Source organism: Triturus cristatus, unplaced genomic scaffold (assembly GCF_964204655.1).
Source record: "Triturus cristatus unplaced genomic scaffold, aTriCri1.1 SCAFFOLD_292, whole genome shotgun sequence".
Classification (NCBI taxonomy): Eukaryota; Metazoa; Chordata; class Amphibia; order Caudata; family Salamandridae; genus Triturus; species Triturus cristatus.
Window position 1 is genome coordinate 281,986 of NW_028188527.1, and position 21,754 is coordinate 303,739.

General features: G+C 52.4%; 2 protein-coding genes and 1 pseudogene across 2 annotated transcripts; all 3 read right to left on the reverse strand.

Annotated features, from left to right (window-relative positions):
* Positions 1 to 1,630: 1,630 nt before the first annotated feature.
* LOC146768907 (uncharacterized) lies at positions 1,631 to 3,486 on the reverse strand (annotated as a pseudogene).
* Positions 3,487 to 4,882: 1,396 nt separating this feature from the next.
* LOC146768908 (histone H3) lies at positions 4,883 to 5,623 on the reverse strand. The gene has a single exon (XM_085640644.1). It carries the CDS (start codon positions 5,320 to 5,322, stop codon positions 4,912 to 4,914), a length of 411 nt encoding a protein of 136 aa, XP_085496770.1. The 5' UTR covers positions 5,323 to 5,623; the 3' UTR covers positions 4,883 to 4,911.
* Positions 5,624 to 5,778: 155 nt separating this feature from the next.
* LOC146768909 (histone H1.3-like) lies at positions 5,779 to 6,722 on the reverse strand. The gene has a single exon (XM_085640643.1). The coding sequence runs from the start codon at positions 6,720 to 6,722 to the stop codon at positions 6,072 to 6,074; it is 651 nt and encodes a 216-aa protein (XP_085496769.1). The 3' UTR covers positions 5,779 to 6,071.
* Between the last annotated feature and the right edge of the window lie 15,032 nt (positions 6,723 to 21,754).

Below are 21,754 nucleotides of genomic sequence, written 5' to 3' on the forward strand. Positions count from 1 at the left end.
CCATCCGGGGGTAAACCCTGAAATCTCACCCTGCGCGGAGCTCCATAACCCTGGGTAGAAGGTGCGGCTTCATCCCCTTGAAGCCTAACCCCTGCAAATGTCACAAGTATCAGTAAATTGGTGCCTGGAGGCTGGAAACACACCCAAGGCCTTGCAGGCCTTGTTCTGATGCTGTGAAGGAGTTAAATACACTTTACTGAGTCTGTGAAGTGTTTTGTTTTCACCCCTGCAGCCAGGGGTGAAACCTGAAATCTTACCCTGCGCGGAGCTCCATAACCCTGGGTAGAAGGTGCGACTTCATCCCCTTGAAGCCTAACACCTTTAAATGTCACAAGTATCAGTAAAACTGGTGCCAGGAGGCTGGAAGTAGGCCCAAGGCCTTGCAGGCCTTGTTCTGATACTGTTAAGGGTTAAATAGACTGTACTGAGTATGTGAAGTGTTTTATTTTCGCACCACAGCCAGGGGTGAATCCTGAAATCTTACCCTGCGCGGAGCTCCATAACCCTGGGTAGAAGGTGCGACTTCATCCCCTTGAAGCCTAACACCTGCAAATGTCACAAGTATCAGTAAAATTGGTGCCTGGAGGCTGGAGGTAGGCCCAAGGCCTTGTTCTGATACTGTAAAGGGGTTAAATACACTTTGCTGAGTATGTGAAGTGTTGCGTTTTCACATCTCCAGCCCGGGGCGAAACTTGAAATCTTACCCTGCGCGGAGCTCCATAGCCCTGGGTAGAACGAGCTACTGTGTCCCCATAAACCTGTAAATTTCAAAATGTCATAAAAAGAACAAAACAAGCGCCTGGAGGCTAGAAATGGGCCCGAGACACTGAAGTCTTGGATCTGATAATGTAAAGGGCTTTATGTACCCTTTGAGTGAAGTATTTTTCCCACCTCCAGTCGAGGGGTAAATCCTGAAATATTACCCCAATTGGAGCACCCTGTGTAGAAAAAGTGACTTCGTCCCATTTGACCTAAAATTTTAGTATTTTTATTTTTATATTTTTTTTTAAACATTGTTAAAGGGGTGACTGGAGGCTACAAAATGGACCAGATACTGTGAAGGACGTTATTTCATTTTTGGGTGAAAAAAAATAAAAATATATGTATTTTATTAGGATTACGATTTTTTTTTTTTTGGGGGGCCCATCTCCAGCTGAGGGGGAAAACCTGAAATGTTACCCGAAGTGGAGCTCCATTGCCCCGGGTAGAAGTAGTGCCGTGGTCCCCTTGAACCAAAATGTCAACAAAACAATAATAAAAAAAAAAAAGCACTAAAACAGGTGCTTAGAGTCCCGAAATCGGTCACAAAAAAAATGAGGATCGCACACCCCATGGGCCTGCATGGGAACGCTCTATTTTACCGACTATTAAGCCCCCACGAAGTGGGGGCTTACAGCGCCCGAGCGAGAGACAAAAGTTAGAGGTAGCGCGGCCGTTCCGCCGCCCGGCCATCTGGTCGCGCAGCTCCGTGGGCCATCTGGTCGCGCAAATCGGCGACAAGATGGCCGGCCGCGCGGCCGCCGCCGCTAGCTCGAACCTTTGTCCCTCATTCGTGTTCTGTAAGCCCCCACTACGTGGGGGCTTAATAGTCGAGGGAAATGACCGGCCCTGGGCCGGGCCAAACTCGCCATGGGTCCCCAGTCCAGGGCTCCAGGATGGCGGGCCCCCGGGCCGGGCTATACCCGCCTTAGGTCCCAAGTACAGAGCTCCAGAATGGCGGGCCCCTGGGCCGGGCTATACCCGCCTTAGGTGGCCAGTACAGGGCTTCAGGACAGCGGGCCCCGTGGGCGGGACTAGGATGGACGCGGGGCTCCAGGAAGGTGCCCTGGCCCCAGGACAGTGCCTTGCATGGCGGTTTCGGAGAAATGCCCCCCTCACCCGACCGGCTGTGGGCCTACAAAGCAGGCCTGCCCTGCGGGATCCCTAGTGCATAGATACAGCTCTCCCATGACATCGTGGTCGGCTCTTAAAAGAGCCTTTGGGTTGGTGTTTTTTTTTCTCTTTCTTTCCGTGGGCAAGTCGAGAGTTTAACCGCCGAATCCGTAGAGGGTGCGGCCCTGGCGCTTCAGGGCGTAAACGACATCCATGGCGGTGACGGTCTTCCTCTTGGCGTGCTCGGTGTAGGTGACGGCGTCCCGGATCACATTCTCCAGGAAAACCTTCAGCACCCCGCGGGTCTCCTCGTAGATGAGGCCGGAGATGCGCTTGACCCCGCCACGGCGCGCCAGGCGGCGAATGGCCGGCTTGGTGATGCCCTGGATGTTGTCCCGGAGCACCTTGCGGTGCCTCTTGGCGCCGCCTTTGCCGAGCCCCTTCCCTCCTTTGCCGCGTCCAGACATGTTGTCCTGTCGGTACTGTGACTGAGCAGAAATGAGGAAACAGCCAGCGACGGCTGCTTATATGGAGGAGCTGCGGCGGACCGGCTAGGGCGCTCCAAGCGGCCCACGTGACTCAACGGAAGGCGAGGGGGAGCCCGCCCCTGGACCGCCCTCTGCAGGGAGCGGGGGGCTGGAGCGGCCGTTGCCGTTTGAAAAAGAGCGCGCTCCCAGCCGCCTCTTTGTCGTGGGCTCAGCAGCTGCCGCCGGGGCACGGATCACAGTCAAGCACACACACACGCCTCCCTTCCCGGCCCCCACTCATCACCGCGGCCCGCCTAACCCTGGCGCTCGGTGCCCGCTCCCACTATGAACAGCAGGCTCTGAAATGTTTTAATGGAGCCAACACATTAACGGCCTCACCGGCACCACCCCGCTGTGTGCGGCCGCCCGCAACCCCGTAACACTGTCCACAGGTCAGGCCCGGTCGTGGCAAGTCTGTAAACTGCCCCTATAAACACGTATTTATTTATTTTTACAAAAAGATTATTCTCGTCGGCCTCAAGCTCGGTTTTGGGACGGGGGCAGCATTTATGTGTCCGTCCGAGGGCTTGGGCATCCCTCCTATGTAGCGACGGTGCGGGCGCTGCCGCGACTATGAAGCCTGCCAGAGTAACACCTTGGCACGGATACGCTCTTTGATGGAGTCTGTGGTTGGCCCTGAAAAGAGCCTTTGTGTTTAGGGTGTGTTTCCACGGTGGTCTGCGGGCCTTTACTTGCTTGCTTTGCCCCCTGCCTTGTGGCTCTCGGTTTTCTTGGGCAGCAGCACGGCCTGGATGTTGGGCAGGACTCCTCCCTGGGCGATGGTGACTCGGCCCAGCAGCTTATTCAGCTCCTCGTCGTTGCGGATGGCCAGCTGGAGGTGTCTGGGGATGATGCGGGTCTTCTTGTTGTCACGGGCAGCGTTGCCGGCCAGCTCCAGGATCTCAGCGGTCAGGTACTCCAGGACTGCAGCCAAATAGACGGGGGCACCGGCGCCCACCCTCTCGGCGTAGCTTCCCTTCCGGAGTAACCTGTGCACACGGCCCACGGGGAACTGGAGCCCGGCTCTGGAAGAGCGTGTCTTGGCCTTAGCGCGGGCCTTTCCTCCTTGCTTTCCGCGTCCAGACATGGCGATCGATGCAGGGGCTCACTCACACAACAGAGAGATTAGTACTGCTGTTCGGCTCGACTCCGGCGATATAAAGACTTCGGGTGCGTCTGATTGGTTGACAGCTAGGCGCTGATAGTACTTCTCATTGGAGGGAGGAGGGCTTCTGTTTCACCAATCAGAGACCCAGAACCGCAGTACACTAGGAGGTGGGGGGCTTGCCTTTGCCTGCCAATGAGAAGGGAGAGCAGAGAAGCAGCTACTTTACACGCCCAGCCTATAAATACAAGTGCCGGGCTCGCCTGGCCTTATTTCTCTCGGCTCCACAGGAAGCGGTGCAGATTGTCGACCATGCCTGAACCAGCCAAGTCCGCGCCGGCTCCCAAGAAGGGCTCCAAGAAAGCGCTCTCCAAGCCGCCCAAGAAGGACGGGAAGAAGCGCAAGAGGAGCAGGAAGGAAAGCTATGCAATCTACATTTACAAAGTGATGAAGCAGGTGCACCCGGACACCGGCATCTCCTCTAAGGCCATGGGCATCATGAACTCCTTCGTGAACGACATCTTCGAGCGCATCGCCGGGGAGGCTTCCCGCCTGGCCCACTACAACTCGCGGCGCACCATCACCTCCCGGGAGATCCAGACCGCAGTGCGTCTGCTGCTGCCCGGAGAGCTGGCCAAGCACGCCGTGTCGGAGGGCACCAAGGCCGTCACCAAGTACACCAGCGCCAAGTAAGGCTTCGAGGCGCATCCCCAACTAACACAACGGCTCTTTTAAGGGCCAACCACGTCCTCCCCTAAGAGCTAATGTGCTTCTATTATGACCGGAGAAATAAGTGTTTTAAAAGGTAATGTTGAGCGCACAAGACCCGCTCTCACGGGTCTTGCTGCAGACCGAGGGACGATGGAGCAGGCAACCCGTTTTTAATAAACCTGTTTATATGAATGAGCCCTCTCTTTGGTACCAAGTGTCACATAAGCACTGTAATGTAACGATGACGTTAAATGAGCCCACGGGCTTATTGTTTTCGGCGACCAGTTTTAGTGTGTGCGGGTGTCACGTTGTGTTTGTACTTTAAGACCAAGGGCAACGGCAATAATCCGCCCCTGGGCAAGCGCTCCCGAAATCGGACACATGAACCCGATGTACCGGGAGCACAGATGCCCCACAGCGCTGGCTTGTGACCAGCGGATCCCAACACAACCCTCCACCCAAACAAAGCTCTTTATTAAACGATGGACACATTGAAGATGCGATTGTGCACTGTGAACACGGAGTGCTCTGGTCACCCAGTGCCGGTATAAGTTACCCAGTACTCGTGGTACTCTCAGCCAGCCCACCCACCCTAACCTGTAGAACATGCCATGGCAGATAAGAGAAGCTCGTATGTGACAGGGTGGTGGCCCTTAAAAGAGCCGTTGTGGTGGTTGTTCGGGTCGGCGTGTCTCCTTAGGCCCTCTCGCCTCGGATACGACGGGCCAGCTGGATGTCCTTGGGCATGATGGTCACCCTCTTGGCGTGGATGGCGCACAGGTTGGTGTCCTCGAAGAGCCCCACCAGGTAGGCCTCGCTGGCCTCTTGCAGGGCCATGACGGCGGAGCTCTGGAAGCGCAGGTCGGTCTTGAAGTCCTGGGCGATCTCCCTCACCAAGCGCTGGAAGGGCAGCTTGCGGATGAGGAGCTCGGTGGACTTCTGGTAGCGGCGGATCTCGCGGAGAGCCACAGTGCCGGGTCGGTAGCGGTGAGGCTTCTTGACGCCGCCGGTGGCAGGCGCGCTCTTGCGGGCAGCCTTGGTGGCCAGCTGCTTGCGAGGCGCTTTGCCGCCGGTGGACTTGCGGGCTGTCTGCTTGGTGCGGGCCATGGCGGGAGCGGTCTCTCTCAGCGACAAGCGAGGAAGAATGGAGTTCAAGCAGGCAAGAGCCCTATTTATGCACTCGAAGACGGAGGGCTGCTCTGGTTGGCTGAAGCGACCGCCCCACGTTTGAAAATAGCCCGCGGTGTGCAATGATTGGCCAATGAACCGGAGGCTGCAGCCTGTCTCTCCAATGAGCTGTGGAGAAAAAGACACCCTCCGATTGGATGATGTACGTTGGAGCCGTAGCCCGCGCTTGGGTCAGCCTTTGTCTCCGTGTCCATCCATAGTCACACGAACCACTCGCCCCCGGTCAACTGGGCGAGGAGCCCAGGATTTTATAAGTGTACTGCCCTTGGTCACCCTGGAACACGCCGCCGTTAACTGCGCTCGATTTCACGTTCACAATCGTCTGCTTTATGCAGACACCACTTCGAATCTGCCCGGATACAGTGAAAGCACCAAGGCACACGTTATTTCACATTTATTATAAACGGAGGTCTAATAAACTCCCAGACCCCCTTCTTTATTTGGTACACAGATTTCAATCCACGCAGCACCAAAAGAGCCGTTTACATGACCAAGATCACACACGGCACTCGCGTGCGGAAAGGTGCGCTATGGATTTACTGTGCCGTTTATTATTATAGAGAAGTGTGCACGCGGGGTGCAAGGGTGGGGACGAACAAGCTCTCTTCTGGACCGGGTGGATGGCTCTTAAAAGAGCCGTTGTGTTTGCAGTGTCTTGGTGCAAGCCCTTACTTCTTCTTGGGCGCTGCCTTCTTGGGCTTGGCTGCTTTGGGCTTGGCTGCCTTGGGTTTGACTACCTTGGCAGGGCTTTTCTTGGCCACTTTGGGCTTCGCCGCCTTGGCTTTCGCTGGGCTCTTGGCAGCCTTCTTGGCGGGGGCAGCCTTGGGCTTCTTGGGGCTCTTTGCTGCCGCAGGCTTCTTGACCTTCTTCGGGCTCTTCTTGACCCCCGCGGGAGCCTTTTTGGGCTTCTTGGCGGCAGGGGCAGCTTTCTTGGCCGCTGGTTTCTTGGTCTTGGCGGCCGCCTTCTTGGCCGCCTTCTTGCCCTCCAGCTGCTTCTTGTTCACCTTGAAGGATCCGGAGGCCCCGGTGCCCTTCAGCTGGGCCAGGGCGCCTTTGCTGACCAGGCTCTTGAGGGAGGCCTTGACCCGGCTCTTGTTCTTGTCCACATCGTAGCCCTCGGCGACCAGCCCCTTCTTCATGGCCGACAGGGAGACTCCCTTCCTCTCGGCAGAGGCGGTCACCACCTTCAGGATCAGATCGGCCACGCTGGGGCCGGAAGGCTTCTTGGCCTTGGAGGCCCCCGCTGTCTTCTTCTGCTGCTTTTTCTTGGGGGCGACCTCAGCGGGAGGCGCCGCGGCGGCTGGAGCGGTTTCGGCCATTGTAATGCGAGTCTCGGCGCGGGCGCTGTCACTGAACAGAAATGTCCCTCCCAAACCCGAGCCCCGTGAATATATACAGGGAGGAGCCGGCCTCTGATTGGTCCCGAGCAGACAGGGCTGTGCGAGGCACACTCGGCTCTTTGCTCCCAGCTGACTTTTGTGTTTCCTACCTTCGGATTATCCACGTTTTAAAACACAATCAGTTAAACACGCGCTTCCACGCATACATGACCAGGAGCCCAGCTTCGGCCCTCTCCCGGGCCTGCCCCCGTTTCGGATCCACCCCTCATCCCTGGCTTGTGATCCGCGGGGAGAATCGGCGCTCCCCCGACGGCGGGCGCCTCCATGCCTGAAATCCCGGGCTCCGGACCCCTTTTCCCCGGTCCTCTCTCGACTCCTGCGGCCGGGAGCGGCGGCCCGCGGGAGGGAGGGGGCTCCTGCAGGGAGCGGGCCCTGTGGCGTCACAGTGGGGCTGCGGGGGCCGCGGGGAGCGCGTTCTGGAACGGGCCGAAGTAACACAGGGCTCCGCCGGCCGAGCGCGGGGTGGAAACAATGCCAGGGAGCCCCTGGCACGGGGGCCAGGGGGCCCTCCCCGCGCGCCTGCACCCTCGGCTGTGGCACCCTCGGCTCGGGGCTTACAAGCAGCGGGGCACGGCCCTGGCTCCAGCCTCGCACGCATCACCAGGCGGCCGTGTGCTGGCAGCTTCACATGCAGGCAGAGAGCATTCACTGCCGAGCGCCGAGCCAGAGGAGGCGGGTGCAGACTCAATACAATAAATACACAGTGACACAATGAAGGAAGGCGGCCGAGTTAGGCCTACATGTTTTAAGACACCCCAAGTGAGAGCAGAGGGTGTGAATGCACCTGAAATGGTGACCCCAGTACCGGCATGGAGGCACTCTGCTGAGCTGATTTTTACAGCTGGAGCTAGGTGTACCTCTGAGGTGACATCTGTAGACAGAGTGAGTTACTGTATGTCAGACGCTGAGCCTATGACCGGGGAGGCCCACTGCGGAACTGAATAGTACAGTACAGAGTGAGGCCTGTGACTACCACTGTTCTACTGAGCCCTATCGCTGGAGTGGGGACCACTCCTGAATCCAATGGTATGTCACGAGGGAGACCTGAGACCAGAAATCATATTCTGCGCACTGTAGCCTGATCGAGGCCTGCTGCTAATTTGGATGGAGGTAGGGGAAGAAAACAAAACACTTCACAAAGTCCAGAACGCACATGAACACCATTCACAGTATCAGATCTTAGCCTTCAGGATCTCCGGCCCATCCCTAGCTTCCAGGTACATGTTTTAGTAATATTTGTGACATTTGGAGGTTTACAGCTTCAAGGGGATGAAGTCGCACCTTCTACCCAGGGTTATGGAGCTCCGCGCAGGGTGAGATTTCAGGGTTCACCCCTGGCTGGAGGTGTGAAAACAAAACAATCCACATAGTCACACCTCCAGCCAGGGGTGAACCCTGAAATCTCACCCTGCGCATAGCTCCATAACCCTGGGTAGAAGGTGCAACTACGTCCCCTTGAAGCTTATCTCCTCCAAAGGTCACAAAGTATCAGTAAAACTGGTGCCTGGAGGCTAGAAACACACCCAAGGCCATGCAGGTCTTGTTCTGATACTGTAACGGAGTTCACACCTCCAAACCTGAAATCGTACCCTGCGCGGAGCTCCATGACCCTGGGTACAAGGTGCGACTTCATCCCCTTGAAGCCTAACACCTTAAAATGTCACAAAGTATCAGTAATACTGGTGCCTGGAGGCTGGAAGTAGGCCCAAGGCCTTGCAGGCCTTATTCTGATACTGTAAAGGAGTTAAATACACTTTCCTGAGTATGTGAAGTGTTTTATTTTCACTCCTCCAGCCTGGGGTGAAGCCTGAAATCTTACCCTGCGCGGAGCTCCATGACACTGGGTACAAGGTGTGACTTCATCCCCTTGAAGCTTAACACCTTAAAATGTCACAAAGTATCAGTAATACTGGTGCCTGGAGGCTGGAAGTAGGCCCAAGGCCTTGCAGGCCTTATTCTGATACGGTAAAGGAGTTAATTACACTTTCCGGAGTATGTGAAGTGTTTTATTGTCACACCTCAAGCCTGGGGTGAACCCTGAAATCTCACCCTGCGCGGAGCTCCATGACCCTGGGTAGAAGGTGCAACTTCATCCCCTTGAAGCCTAACACCTGCAAATGTCACAAGTATCAGTAAAACTGGTGCCAGGAGGCTCGAAGTAGGCCCAAGGACTTGCAGGCCTTATTCTGATACTGTAAAGGAGATAAATACACTTTCCTGAGTATGTGAAGTGTTTTATTTTCACTCCTCCAGCCTGGGGTAAACCCTGAAATCTCACTCTGCGCGGAGCTCCATAACCCTGGGTAGAAGGTGCGGCTTCATCCCCTTGAAGCCTAACCCCTGCAAATGTCACAAGTATCAGTAAATTGGTGCCAGGAGGCTGGAAGTAGGCCCAAGGCCTTGCAGGCCTTGTTCTGATACTGTAAAGGAGTGAAATGCACTTTACTGAGTATGCGAAGTGTTTTGTTTTCACCCCTGCAGCCAGGGGTGAAACCTGAAATCTTACCCTGCGCGGAGCTCCATAACCCTGGGTAGAAGGTGCGACTTCATCCCCTTGATGCCTAACACCTGCAAATGTCACAAGTATCAGTAAATTGGTGCCTGGAGGCTGGAAACACACCCAAGGCCTTGCAGGCCTTGTTCTGATGCTGTGAAGGAGTTAAATACACTTTACTGAGTCTGTGAAGTGTTTTGTTTTCACCCCTGCAGCCAGGGGTGAAACCTGAAATCTTACCCTGCGCGGAGCTCCATGACCCTGGGTAGAAGGCGCGACTTCATCCCCTTGAAGCCTAACAACTACAAATGTCACAAGTATCAGTAAAACTGGTGCCAGGAGGCTGGATGTAGGCCCAAGGCCTTGCAGGCCTTATTCTGATACTGTAAAGGAGTTAAATACACTTTCCTGAGTATGTGATGTGTTTTATTTTCACTCCTCCAGCCTGGGGCGAAGCCTGAAATCTTACCCTGCGTGGAGCTCCATGACCCTGGGTAGAAGGTGCGACTTCATCCCCTTGAAGCCTAACACCTGCAAATGTCACAAGTATCAGTAAAACTGGTGCCAGGAGGCTGGAAGTAGTCCCAAGGCCTTGCAGGCCTTATTCTGATACTGTAAAGCAGCTAAATACTCTTTCCTGAGTATGTGAAGTGTTTTATGTTCACACTTCCATCCAGGGGTGAACCCTGAAATCTCACCCTGCGCGGAGCTCCATAACCCTGGGTAGAAGGTGCGACTTCATCCCCATGATGCCTCACACCTGCAAATGTCACAAGTATCAGTAAATTGGTGCCTGGAGGCTGGAAACACACCCAAGACCTTGCAGGCCTTGTTTTGATGCTGTGAAGGAGTTAAATACACTTTACTGAGTCTGTGAAGTGTTTTGTTTTCACACCTGCAGCCGGGGGTGAAACCTGAAATCTTACCCTGCGCGGAGCTCCATAACCCTGGGTAGAAGGTGCGACTTCATCCCCATGATGCCTCACACCTGCAAATGTCACAAGTATCAGTAAATTGGTGCCTGGAGGCTGGAAACACACCCAAGACCTTGCAGGCCTTGTTCTGATGCTGTGAAGGAGTTAAATACACTTTACTGAGTCTGTGAAGTGTTTTGTTTTCACACCTGCAGCCGGGGGTGAAACCTGAAATCTTACCCTGCGCGGAGCTCCATAAACCTGGGTAGAAGGTGCGACTTCATCCCCTTGAAGCCTAACACCTGCAAATGTCACAAGTATCAGTAAAACTGGTGCCAGGAGTCTGGAAGTAGGCCCAAGGCCTTGCAGGCCTCATTCTGATACTGTAAAGGAGCTAAATACACTTTCCTGAGTATGTGAAGTGTTTTATTTTCCCACCTGCAGCCAGGGGTGAACCCTGAAATCTCACCCTGCGCGGAGCTCCATGACCCTGGGTAGAAGGTGCGCCTTCATCCCCTTGATGCCTAACACCTGCAAATGTCACAAGTATCAGTAAAACTGGTGCCAGGAGGCTGGAAGTAGGCCCAAGGCCTTGCATGCCTTATTCTGATACTGTAAAGCAGCTACATACACTTTCCTGAGTATGTGAAGTGTTTTATGTTCACACTTCCATCCAGGGGTAAACCCTGAAATCTCACCCTGCGCGGAGCTCCATAACCCTGGGTAGAAGGTGCGACTTCATCCCCTTGAAGCCTAACCCCTGCAAATGTCACAAGTATCAGTAAATTGGTGCCAGGAGGCTGGAAGTAGGCCCAAGGCCTTGCAGGCCTTGTTCTGATACTGTAAAGGAGTGAAATGCACTTTACTGAGTATGCGAAGTGTTTTGTTTTCACCCCTGCAGTCAGGGGTGAAACCGGAAATCTTACCCTGCGCGGAGCTCCATAACCCTGGGTAGAAGGTGCGACTTCATCCCCTTGATGCCTAACACCTGCAAATGTCACAAGTATCAGTAAATTGGTGCCTGGAGTCTGGAAACACACCCAAGACCTTGCAGGCCTTGTTCTGATGCTGTGAAGGAGTTAAATACACTTTACTGAGTCTGTGAAGTGTTTTGTTTTCACCCCTGCAGCCAGGGGTGAAACCTGAAATCTTACCCTGCGAGGAGCTCCATAACCCTGGGTAGAAGGTGCGACTTCATCCCCTTGAAGCTTAACACCTTAAAATGTCACAAGTATCAGTAAATTGGTGCCTGGAGGCTGGAAACACACCCAAGACCTTGCAGGCCTTGTTCTGATGCTGTGAAGGAGTTAAATACACTTTCCTGAGTCTGTGAAGTGTTTTGTTTTCACCCCTGCAGCCAGGGGTGAAACCTGTAATCTTACCCTGCGCGGAGCTCCATAACCCTGGGTAGAAGGTGCGACTTCATCCCCTTGATGCCTAACACCTGCAAATGTCACAAGTATCAGTAAATTGGTGCCTGGAGGCTGGAAACACACCCAAGACCTTGCAGGCCTTGTTCTGATGCTGTGAAGGAGTTAAATACACTTTACTGAGTCTGTGAAGTGTTTTGTTTTCACACCTGCAGCCAGGGGTGAAACATGAAACCTTACCCTGCGCGGAGCTCCATAACCCTGGGTAGAAGGTGCGACTTCATCCCCTCACAGCTTAACACCTTAAAATGTCACAAGTATCAGTAAATTGGTGCCTGGAGGCTGGAAACACACCCAAGACCTTGCAGGCCTTGTTCTGATGCTGTGAAGGAGTTAAATACACTTTCCTGAGTCTGTGAAGTGTTTTGTTTTCACCCCTGCAGCCAAGGGTGAAACCTGTAATCTTACCCTGCGCGGAGCTCCATAACCCTGGGTAGAAGGTGCGACTTCATCCCCTTGATGCCTAACACCTGCAAAATGTCACAAGTTTCAGTACAACTGGTGCCAGGAGGCTGAAAAGAGGCCCACGGCCTTGCAGGCCTTATTCTGATACTGTAAAGCAGCTAAATACACTTTCCTGAGTATGTGAAGTGTTTTATGTTCACACTTCCATCCAGGGGTAAACCCTGAAATCTCACCCTGCGCGGAGCTCCATAACCCTGGGTAGCAGGTGCGACTTCATCCCCATGATGCCTCACACCTGCAAATGTCACAAGTATCAGTAAATTGGTGCCTGGAGGCTGGAAACACACCCAAGACTAACCCCGGGCGTAGCACTACGCTTCGCCCACGTAGTGTACGTAGCGCTGCCTGCTTCGCACTTTCCGAAGTAGGCGAAGCAGGGCAGCGCTACGCACACGCCGAGGGCGAAGCGTAGCTGCTTGCCACCCGCCACCCACCTCCCGCCCGCCCTTCTTTTAAATATATGAGCAATGAAAAATAAAGTAAAGTAAGTCGACTTACCCGTAAGCGCGGCGTCTCCGGGGCTCCCTCTTTCAGTTTCTAATTTCTTCTGGCAAATGCGCATGCGCGGACACCCGCGCATGCGCATTTCTCGCGAGAAATGCGCATGCGCGGGCGTCCGCGCATGCGCATTTGCCAGAAGAAATTAGAAACTGAAAGAGGGAGCCCCGGAGACGCCGCGCTTACGGGTAAGTCGACTTACTTTTACTTTATTTTTCATTGCTTATAATATTTAAAAGAATGGCGGGTGGGAGGTGGGTGGCACGTAGTGGGGCTACGCGAAGCGCGTAGTGTGCGTAGATTTGGGCACACTACGTGCTGCTTCACGTAGCCCCACTACGCCCACTACGCCCACCCTTACCCAAGACCTTGCAGGCCTTGTTTTGATGCTGTGAAGGAGTTAAATACACTTTACTGAGTCTGTGAAGTGTTTTGTTTTCACACCTGCAGCCGGGGGTGAAACCTGAAATCTTACCCTGCGCGGAGCTCCATAAACCTGGGTAGAAGGTGCGACTTCATCCCCTTGAAGCCTAACACCTGCAAATGTCACAAGTATCAGTAAAACGGGTGCCAGGAGTCTGGAAGTAGGCCCAAGGCCTTGCAGGCCTCATTCTGATACTGTAAAGGAGCTAAATACACTTTCCTGAGTATGTGAAGTGTTTTATGTTCACACTTCCATCCAGGGGTAAACCCTGAAATCTCACCCTGCGCGGAGCTCCATAACCCTGGGTAGAAGGTGCGACTTCATCCCCTTGAAGCCTAACCCCTGCAAATGTCACAAGTATCAGTAAAACTGGTGCCAGGAGGCTGGAAGTAGTCCCAAGGCCTTGCAGGCCTTATTCTGATACTGTAAAGCAGCTAAATACTCTTTCCTGAGTATGTGAAGTGTTTTATGTTCACACTTCCATCCAGGGGTGAACCCTGAAATCTCACCCTGCGCGGAGTTCCATAACCCTGGATAGAAGGTGCAACTTCATCCCCTTGAAGCCTAACCCTGCAAATGTCACAAGTATCAGTAAATTGGTGCCAGGAGGCTGGAAGTAGGCCCAAGGCCTTGCAGGCCTTGTTCTGATACTGTAAAGGAGTGAAATGCACTTTACTGAGTATGTGAAGTGTTTTGTTTTCACCCCTGCAGCCAGGGGTGAAACCTGAAATCTTACCCTGCGCGGAGCTCCATAACCCTGGGTAGAAGGTGCGACTTCATCCCCTTGATGCCTAACACCTGCAAATGTCACAAGTATCAGTAAATTGGTGCCTGGAGGCTGGAAACACACCCAAGACCTTGCAGGCCTTGTTCTGATACTGTAAAGTAGCTAAATACACTTTACTGAGTCTGTGAAGTGTTTTGTTTTCACCCCTGCAGCCAGGGGTGAAACCTGAAATCTTACCCTGCGAGGAGCTCCATAACCCTGGGTAGAAGGTGCGACTTCATCCCCTTGAAGCTTAACACCTTAAAATGTCACAAGTATCAGTAAATTGGTGCCTGGAGGCTGGAAACACACCCAAGACCTTGCAGGCCTTGTTCTGATGCTGTGAAGGAGTTAAATACACTTTCCTGAGTCTGTGAAGTGTTTTGTTTTCACCCCTGCAGCCAGGGGTGAAACCTGTAATCTTACCCTGCGCGGAGCTCCATAACCCTGGGTAGAAGGTGCGACTTCATCCCCTTGATGCCTAACACCTGCAAATGTCACAAGTATCAGTAAATTGGTGCCTGGAGGCTGGAAACACACCCAAGACCTTGCAGGCCTTGTTCTGATGCTGTGAAGGAGTTAAATACACTTTACTGAGTCTGTGAAGTGTTTTGTTTTCACACCTGCAGCCAGGGGTGAAACATGAAACCTTACCCTGCGCGGAGCTCCATAACCCTGGGTAGAAGGTGCGACTTCATCCCCTCACAGCTTAACACCTTAAAATGTCACAAGTATCAGTAAATTGGTGCCTGGAGGCTGGAAACACACCCAAGACCTTGCAGGCCTTGTTCTGATGCTGTGAAGGAGTTAAATACACTTTCCTGAGTCTGTGAAGTGTTTTGTTTTCACCCCTGCAGCCAAGGGTGAAACCTGTAATCTTACCCTGCGCGGAGCTCCATAACCCTGGGTAGAAGGTGCGACTTCATCCCCTTGATGCCTAACACCTGCAAAATGTCACAAGTTTCAGTACAACTGGTGCCAGGAGGCTGAAAAGAGGCCCACGGCCTTGCAGGCCTTATTCTAAAACTGTAAAGCAGCTAAATACACTTTCCTGAGTATGTGAAGTGTTTTATGTTCACACTTCCATCCAGGGGTAAACCCTGAAATCTCACCCTGCGCGGAGCTCCATAACCCTGGGTAGCAGGTGCGACTTCATCCCCATGATGCCTCACACCTGCAAATGTCACAAGTATCAGTAAATTGGTGCCTGGAGGCTGGAAACACACCCAAGACTAACCCCGGGCGTAGCACTACGCTTCGCCCACGTAGTGTACGTAGCGCTGCCTGCTTCGCACTTTCCGAAGTAGGCGAAGCAGGGCAGCGCTACGCACACGCCGAGGGCGAAGCGTAGCTGCTTGCCACCCGCCACCCACCTCCCGCCCGCCCTTCTTTTAAATATATGAGCAATGAAAAATAAAGTAAAGTAAGTCGACTTACCCGTAAGCGCGGCGTCTCCGGGGCTCCCTCTTTCAGTTTCTAATTTCTTCTGGCAAATGCGCATGCGCGGACACCCGCGCATGCGCATTTCTCGCGAGAAATGCGCATGCGCGGGCGTCCGCGCATGCGCATTTGCCAGAAGAAATTAGAAACTGAAAGAGGGAGCCCCGGAGACGCCGCGCTTACGGGTAAGTCGACTTACTTTTACTTTATTTTTCATTGCTTATAATATTTAAAAGAATGGCGGGTGGGAGGTGGGTGGCACGTAGTGGGGCTACGCGAAGCGCGTAGTGTGCGTAGATTTGGGCACACTACGTGCTGCTTCACGTAGCCCCACTACGCCCACTACGCCCACCCTTACCCAAGACCTTGCAGGCCTTGTTTTGATGCTGTGAAGGAGTTAAATACACTTTACTGAGTCTGTGAAGTGTTTTGTTTTCACACCTGCAGCCGGGGGTGAAACCTGAAATCTTACCCTGCGCGGAGCTCCATAAACCTGGGTAGAAGGTGCGACTTCATCCCCTTGAAGCCTAACACCTGCAAATGTCACAAGTATCAGTAAAACGGGTGCCAGGAGTCTGGAAGTAGGCCCAAGGCCTTGCAGGCCTCATTCTGATACTGTAAAGGAGCTAAATACACTTTCCTGAGTATGTGAAGTGTTTTATGTTCACACTTCCATCCAGGGGTAAACCCTGAAATCTCACCCTGCGCGGAGCTCCATAACCCTGGGTAGAAGGTGCGACTTCATCCCCTTGAAGCCTAACCCCTGCAAATGTCACAAGTATCAGTAAAACTGGTGCCAGGAGGCTGGAAGTAGTCCCAAGGCCTTGCAGGCCTTATTCTGATACTGTAAAGCAGCTAAATACTCTTTCCTGAGTATGTGAAGTGTTTTATGTTCACACTTCCATCCAGGGGTGAACCCTGAAATCTCACCCTGCGCGGAGTTCCATAACCCTGGATAGAAGGTGCGACTTCATCCCCTTGAAGCCTAACCCTGCAAATGTCACAAGTATCAGTAAATTGGTGCCAGGAGGCTGGAAGTAGGCCCAAGGCCTTGCAGGCCTTGTTCTGATACTGTAAAGGAGTGAAATGCACTTTACTGAGTATGTGAAGTGTTTTGTTTTCACCCCTGCAGCCAGGGGTGAAACCTGAAATCTTACCCTGCGCGGAGCTCCATAACCCTGGGTAGAAGGTGCGACTTCATCCCCTTGATGCCTAACACCTGCAAATGTCACAAGTATCAGTAAATTGGTGCCTGGAGGCTGGAAACACACCCAAGACCTTGCAGGCCTTGTTCTGATGCTGTGAAGGAGTTAAATACACTTTACTGAGTCTGTGAAGTGTTTTGTTTTCACCCCTGCAGCCAGGGGTGAAACCTGAAATCTTACCCTGCGCGGAGCTCCATGACCCTGGGTAGAAGGCGCGACTTCATCCCCTTGAAGCCTAACAACTACAAATGTCACAAGTATCAGTAAAACTGGTGCCAGGAGGCTGGATGTAGGCCCAAGGCCTTGCAGGCCTTATTCTGATACTGTAAAGGAGTTAAATACACTTTCCTGAGTATGTGATGTGTTTTATTTTCACTCCTCCAGCCTGGGGCGAAGCCTGAAATCTTACCCTGCGTGGAGCTCCATGACCCTGGGTAGAAGGTGCGACTTCATCCCCTTGAAGCCTAACACCTGCAAATGTCACAAGTATCAGTAAAACTGGTGCCAGGAGGCTGGAAGTAGTCCCAAGGCCTTGCAGGCCTTATTCTGATACTGTAAAGCAGCTAAATACTCTTTCCTGAGTATGTGAAGTGTTTTATGTTCACACTTCCATCCAGGGGTGAACCCTGAAATCTCACCCTGCGCGGAGCTCCATAACCCTGGGTAGAAGGTGCGACTTCATCCCCATGATGCCTCACACCTGCAAATGTCACAAGTATCAGTAAATTGGTGCCTGGAGGCTGGAAACACACCCAAGACCTTGCAGGCCTTGTTCTGATGCTGTGAAGGAGTTAAATACACTTTACTGAGTCTGTGAAGTGTTTTGTTTTCACCCCTGCAGCCAGGGGTGAAACCTGAAATCTTACCCTGCGCGGAGCTCCATGACCCTGGGTAGAAGGCGCGACTTCATCCCCTTGAAGCCTAACAACTACAAATGTCACAAGTATCAGTAAAACTGGTGCCAGGAGGCTGGATGTAGGCCCAAGGCCTTGCAGGCCTTATTCTGATACTGTAAAGGAGTTAAATACACTTTCCTGAGTATGTGATGTGTTTTATTTTCACTCCTCCAGCCTGGGGCGAAGCCTGAAATCTTACCCTGCGTGGAGCTCCATGACCCTGGGTAGAAGGTGCGACTTCATCCCCTTGAAGCCTAACACCTGCAAATGTCACAAGTATCAGTAAAACTGGTGCCAGGAGGCTGGAAGTAGTCCCAAGGCCTTGCAGGCCTTATTCTGATACTGTAAAGCAGCTAAATACTCTTTCCTGAGTATGTGAAGTGTTTTATGTTCACACTTCCATCCAGGGGTGAACCCTGAAATCTCACCCTGCGCGGAGCTCCATAACCCTGGGTAGAAGGTGCGACTTCATCCCCATGATGCCTCACACCTGCAAATGTCACAAGTATCAGTAAATTGGTGCCTGGAGGCTGGAAACACACCCAAGACCTTGCAGGCCTTATTCTGATACTGTAAAGCAGCTAAATACACTTTCCTGAGTATGTGAAGTGTTTTATTTTCACACTTCCATCCGGGGGTAAACCCTGAAATCTCACCCTGCGCGGAGCTCCATAACCCTGGGTAGAAGGTGCGACTTCATCCCCTTGAAGCCTAACCCCTGCAAATGTCACAAGTATCAGTAAACTGGTGCCAGGAGGCTGGAAGTAGGCCCAAGGCCTTGCAGGCCTTATTCTGATACTGTAAAGCACCTAATACACTTTCCTGAGTATGTGAAGTGTTTTATTTTCACACTTCCATCCAGGGGTAAACCCTGAAATCTTACCCTGCGCGGAGCTCCATAACCCTGGGTAGAAGGTGCGACTTCATCCCCTTGATGCCTAACACCTGCAAATGTCACAAGTATCAGTAAATTGGTGCCTGGAGGCTGGAAACACACCCAAGGCCTTGCAGGCCTTGTTCTGATGCTGTGAAAGAGTTAAATACACTTTACTGAGTCTGTGAAGTGTTTTGTTTTCACCCCTGCAGCCAGGGGTGAAACCTGAAATCTTACCCTGCGCGGAGCTCCATGACCCTGGGTAGAAGGTGCTACTTCATCCCCTTGAAGCCTAACACCTGCAAATGTCACAAGTATCAGTAAAACTGGTGCCAGGAGTCTGGAAGTAGGCCCAAGGCCTTGCAGGCCTCATTCTGATACTGTAAAGGAGCTAAATACACTTTCCTGAGTATGTGAAGTGTTTTATTTTCCCACCTGCAGCCAGGGGTGAACCCTGAAATCTCACCCTGCGCGGAGCTCCATGACCCTGGGTAGAAGGTGCGACTTCATCCCCTTGATGCCTAACACCTGCAAATGTCACAAGTATCAGTAAAACTGGTGCCAGGAGGCTGGAAGTAGTCCCAAGGCCTTGCAGGCCTTATTCTGATACTGTAAAGCAGCTACATACACTTTCCTGAGTATGTGAAGTGTTTTATGTTCACACTTCCATCCAGGGGTAAACCCTGAAATCTCACTCTGCGCGGAGCTCCATAACCCTGGGTAGAAGGTGCGGCTTCATCCCCTTGAAGCCTAACCCCTGCAAATGTCACAAGTATCAGTAAATTGGTGCCAGGAGGCTGGAAGTAGGCCCAAGGCCTTGCAGGCCTTGTTCTGATACTGTAAAGGAGTGAAATGCACTTTACTGAGTATGCGAAGTGTTTTGTTTTCACCCCTGCAGCCAGGGGTGAAACCTGAAATCTTACCCTGCGCGGAGCTCCATAACCCTGGGTAGAAGGTGCGACTTCATCCCCTTGATGCCTAACACCTGCAAATGTCACAAGTATCAGTAAATTGGTGCCTGGAGGCTGGAAACACACCCAAGGCCTTGCAGGCCTTGTTCTGATGCTGTGAAGGAGTTAAATACACTTTACTGAGTCTGTGAAGTGTTTTGTTTTCACCCCTGCAGCCAGGGGTGAAACCTGAAATCTTACCCTGCGCGGAGCTCCATGACCCTGGGTAGAAGGCGCGACTTCATCCCCTTGAAGCCTAACAACTACAAATGTCACAAGTATCAGTAAAACTGGTGCCAGGAGGCTGGATGTAGGCCCAAGGCCTTGCAGGCCTTATTCTGATACTGTAAAGGAGTTAAATACACTTTCCTGAGTATGTGATGTGTTTTATTTTCACTCCTCCAGCCTGGGGCGAAGCCTGAAATCTTACCCTGCGTGGAGCTCCATGACCCTGGGTAGAAGGTGCGACTTCATCCCCTTGAAGCCTAACACCTGCAAATGTCACAAGTATCAGTAAAACTGGTGCCAGGAGGCTGGAAGTAGTCCCAAGGCCTTGCAGGCCTTATTCTGATACTGTAAAGCAGCTAAATACTCTTTCCTGAGTATGTGAAGTGTTTTATGTTCACACTTCCATCCAGGGGTGAACCCTGAAATCTCACCCTGCGCGGAGCTCCATAACCCTGGGTAGAAGGTGCGACTTCATCCCCATGATGCCTCACACCTGCAAATGTCACAAGTATCAGTAAATTGGTGCCTGGAGGCTGGAAACACACCCAAGACCTTGCAGGCCTTGTTTTGATGCTGTGAAGGAGTTAAATACACTTTACTGAGTCTGTGAAGTGTTTTGTTTTCACACCTGCAGCCGGGGGTGAAACCTGAAATCTTACCCTGCGCGGAGCTCCATAAACCTGGGTAGAAGGTGCGACTTCATCCCCTTGAAGCCTAACACCTGCAAATGTCACAAGTATCAGTAAAACTGGTGCCAGGAGTCTGGAAGTAGGCCCAAGGCCTTGCAGGCCTCATTCTGATACTGTAAAGGAGCTAAATACACTTTCCTGAGTATGTGAAGTGTTTTATTTTCCCACCTGCAGCCAGGGGTGAACCCTGAAATCTCACCCTGCGCGGAGCTCCATAACCCTGGGTAGAAGGTGCGACTTCATCCCCTTGAAGCCTAACCCCTGCAAATGTCACAAGTATCAGTAAACTGGTGCCAGGAGGCTGGAAGTAGGCCCAAGGCCTTGCAGGCCTTATTCTGATACTGTAAAGCACCTAATACACTTTCCTGAGTATGTGAAGTGTTTTATTTTCACACTTCCATCCAGGGGTAAACCCTGAAATCTCACCCTGCGCGGAGCTCCATAACCCTGGGTAGAAGGTGCGACTTCATCCCCTTGAAGCCTAACCCCTGCAAATGTCACAAGTATCAGTAAAACTGGTGCCAGGAGTCTGGAAGTAGGCCCAAGGCCTTGCAGGCCTCATTCTGATACTGTAAAGGAGCTAAATACACTTTCCTGAGTATGTGAAGTGTTTTATTTTCCCACCTGCAGCCAGGGGTGAACCCTGAAATCTCACCCTGCGCGGAGCTCCATGACCCTGGGTAGAAGGTGCGACTTCATCCCCTTGATGCCTAACACCTGCAAATGTCACAAGTATCAGTAAAACTGGTGCCAGGAGGCTGGAAGTAGGCCCAAGGCCTTGCATGCCTTATTCTGATACTGTAAAGCAGCTACATACACTTTCCTGAGTATGTGAAGTGTTTTATGTTCACACTTCCATCCAGGGGTAAACCCTGAAATCTCACTCTGCGCGGAGCTCCATAACCCTGGGTAGAAGGTGCGGCTTCATCCCCTTGAAGCCTAACCCCTGCAAATGTCACAAGTATCAGTAAATTGGTGCCAGGAGGCTGGAAGTAGGCCCAAGGCCTTGCAGGCCTTGTTCTGATACTGTAAAGGAGTGAAATGCACTTTACTGAGTATGCGAAGTGTTTTGTTTTCACCCCTGCAGCCAGGGGTGAAACCTGAAATCTTACCCTGCGCGGAGCTCCATAACCCTGGGTAGAAGGTGCGACTTCATCCCCTTGATGCCTAACACCTGCAAATGTCACAAGTATCAGTAAATTGGTGCCTGGAGGCTGGAAACACACCCAAGGCCTTGCAGGCCTTGTTCTGATGCTGTGAAGGAGTTAAATACACTTTACTGAGTCTGTGAAGTGTTTTGTTTTCACCCCTGCAGCCAGGGGTGAAACCTGAAATCTTACCCTGCGCGGAGCTCCATGACCCTGGTTAGAAGGCGCGACTTCATCCCCTTGAAGCCTAACAACTACGAATGTCACAAGTATCAGTAAAACTGGTGCCAGGAGGCTGGATGTAGGCCCAAGGCCTTGCAGGCCTTATTCTGATACTGTAAAGGAGTTAAATACACTTTCCTGAGTATGTGATGTGTTTTATTTTCACTCCTCCAGCCTGGGGCGAAGCCTGAAATCTTACCCTGCGTGGAGCTCCATGACCCTGGGTAGAAGGTGCGACTTCATCCCCTTGAAGCCTAACACCTGCAAATGTCACAAGTATCAGTAAAACTGGTGCCAGGAGGCTGGAA

Coding starts and splice junctions, on each gene's coding strand:
- LOC146768908 (XM_085640644.1), bottom strand. CDS start 5,322: ATGGCCCGCACCAAGCAGACAGCCCGCAAGTCCACCGGCGGCAAAGCG.
- LOC146768909 (XM_085640643.1), bottom strand. CDS start 6,722: ATGGCCGAAACCGCTCCAGCCGCCGCGGCGCCTCCCGCTGAGGTCGCC.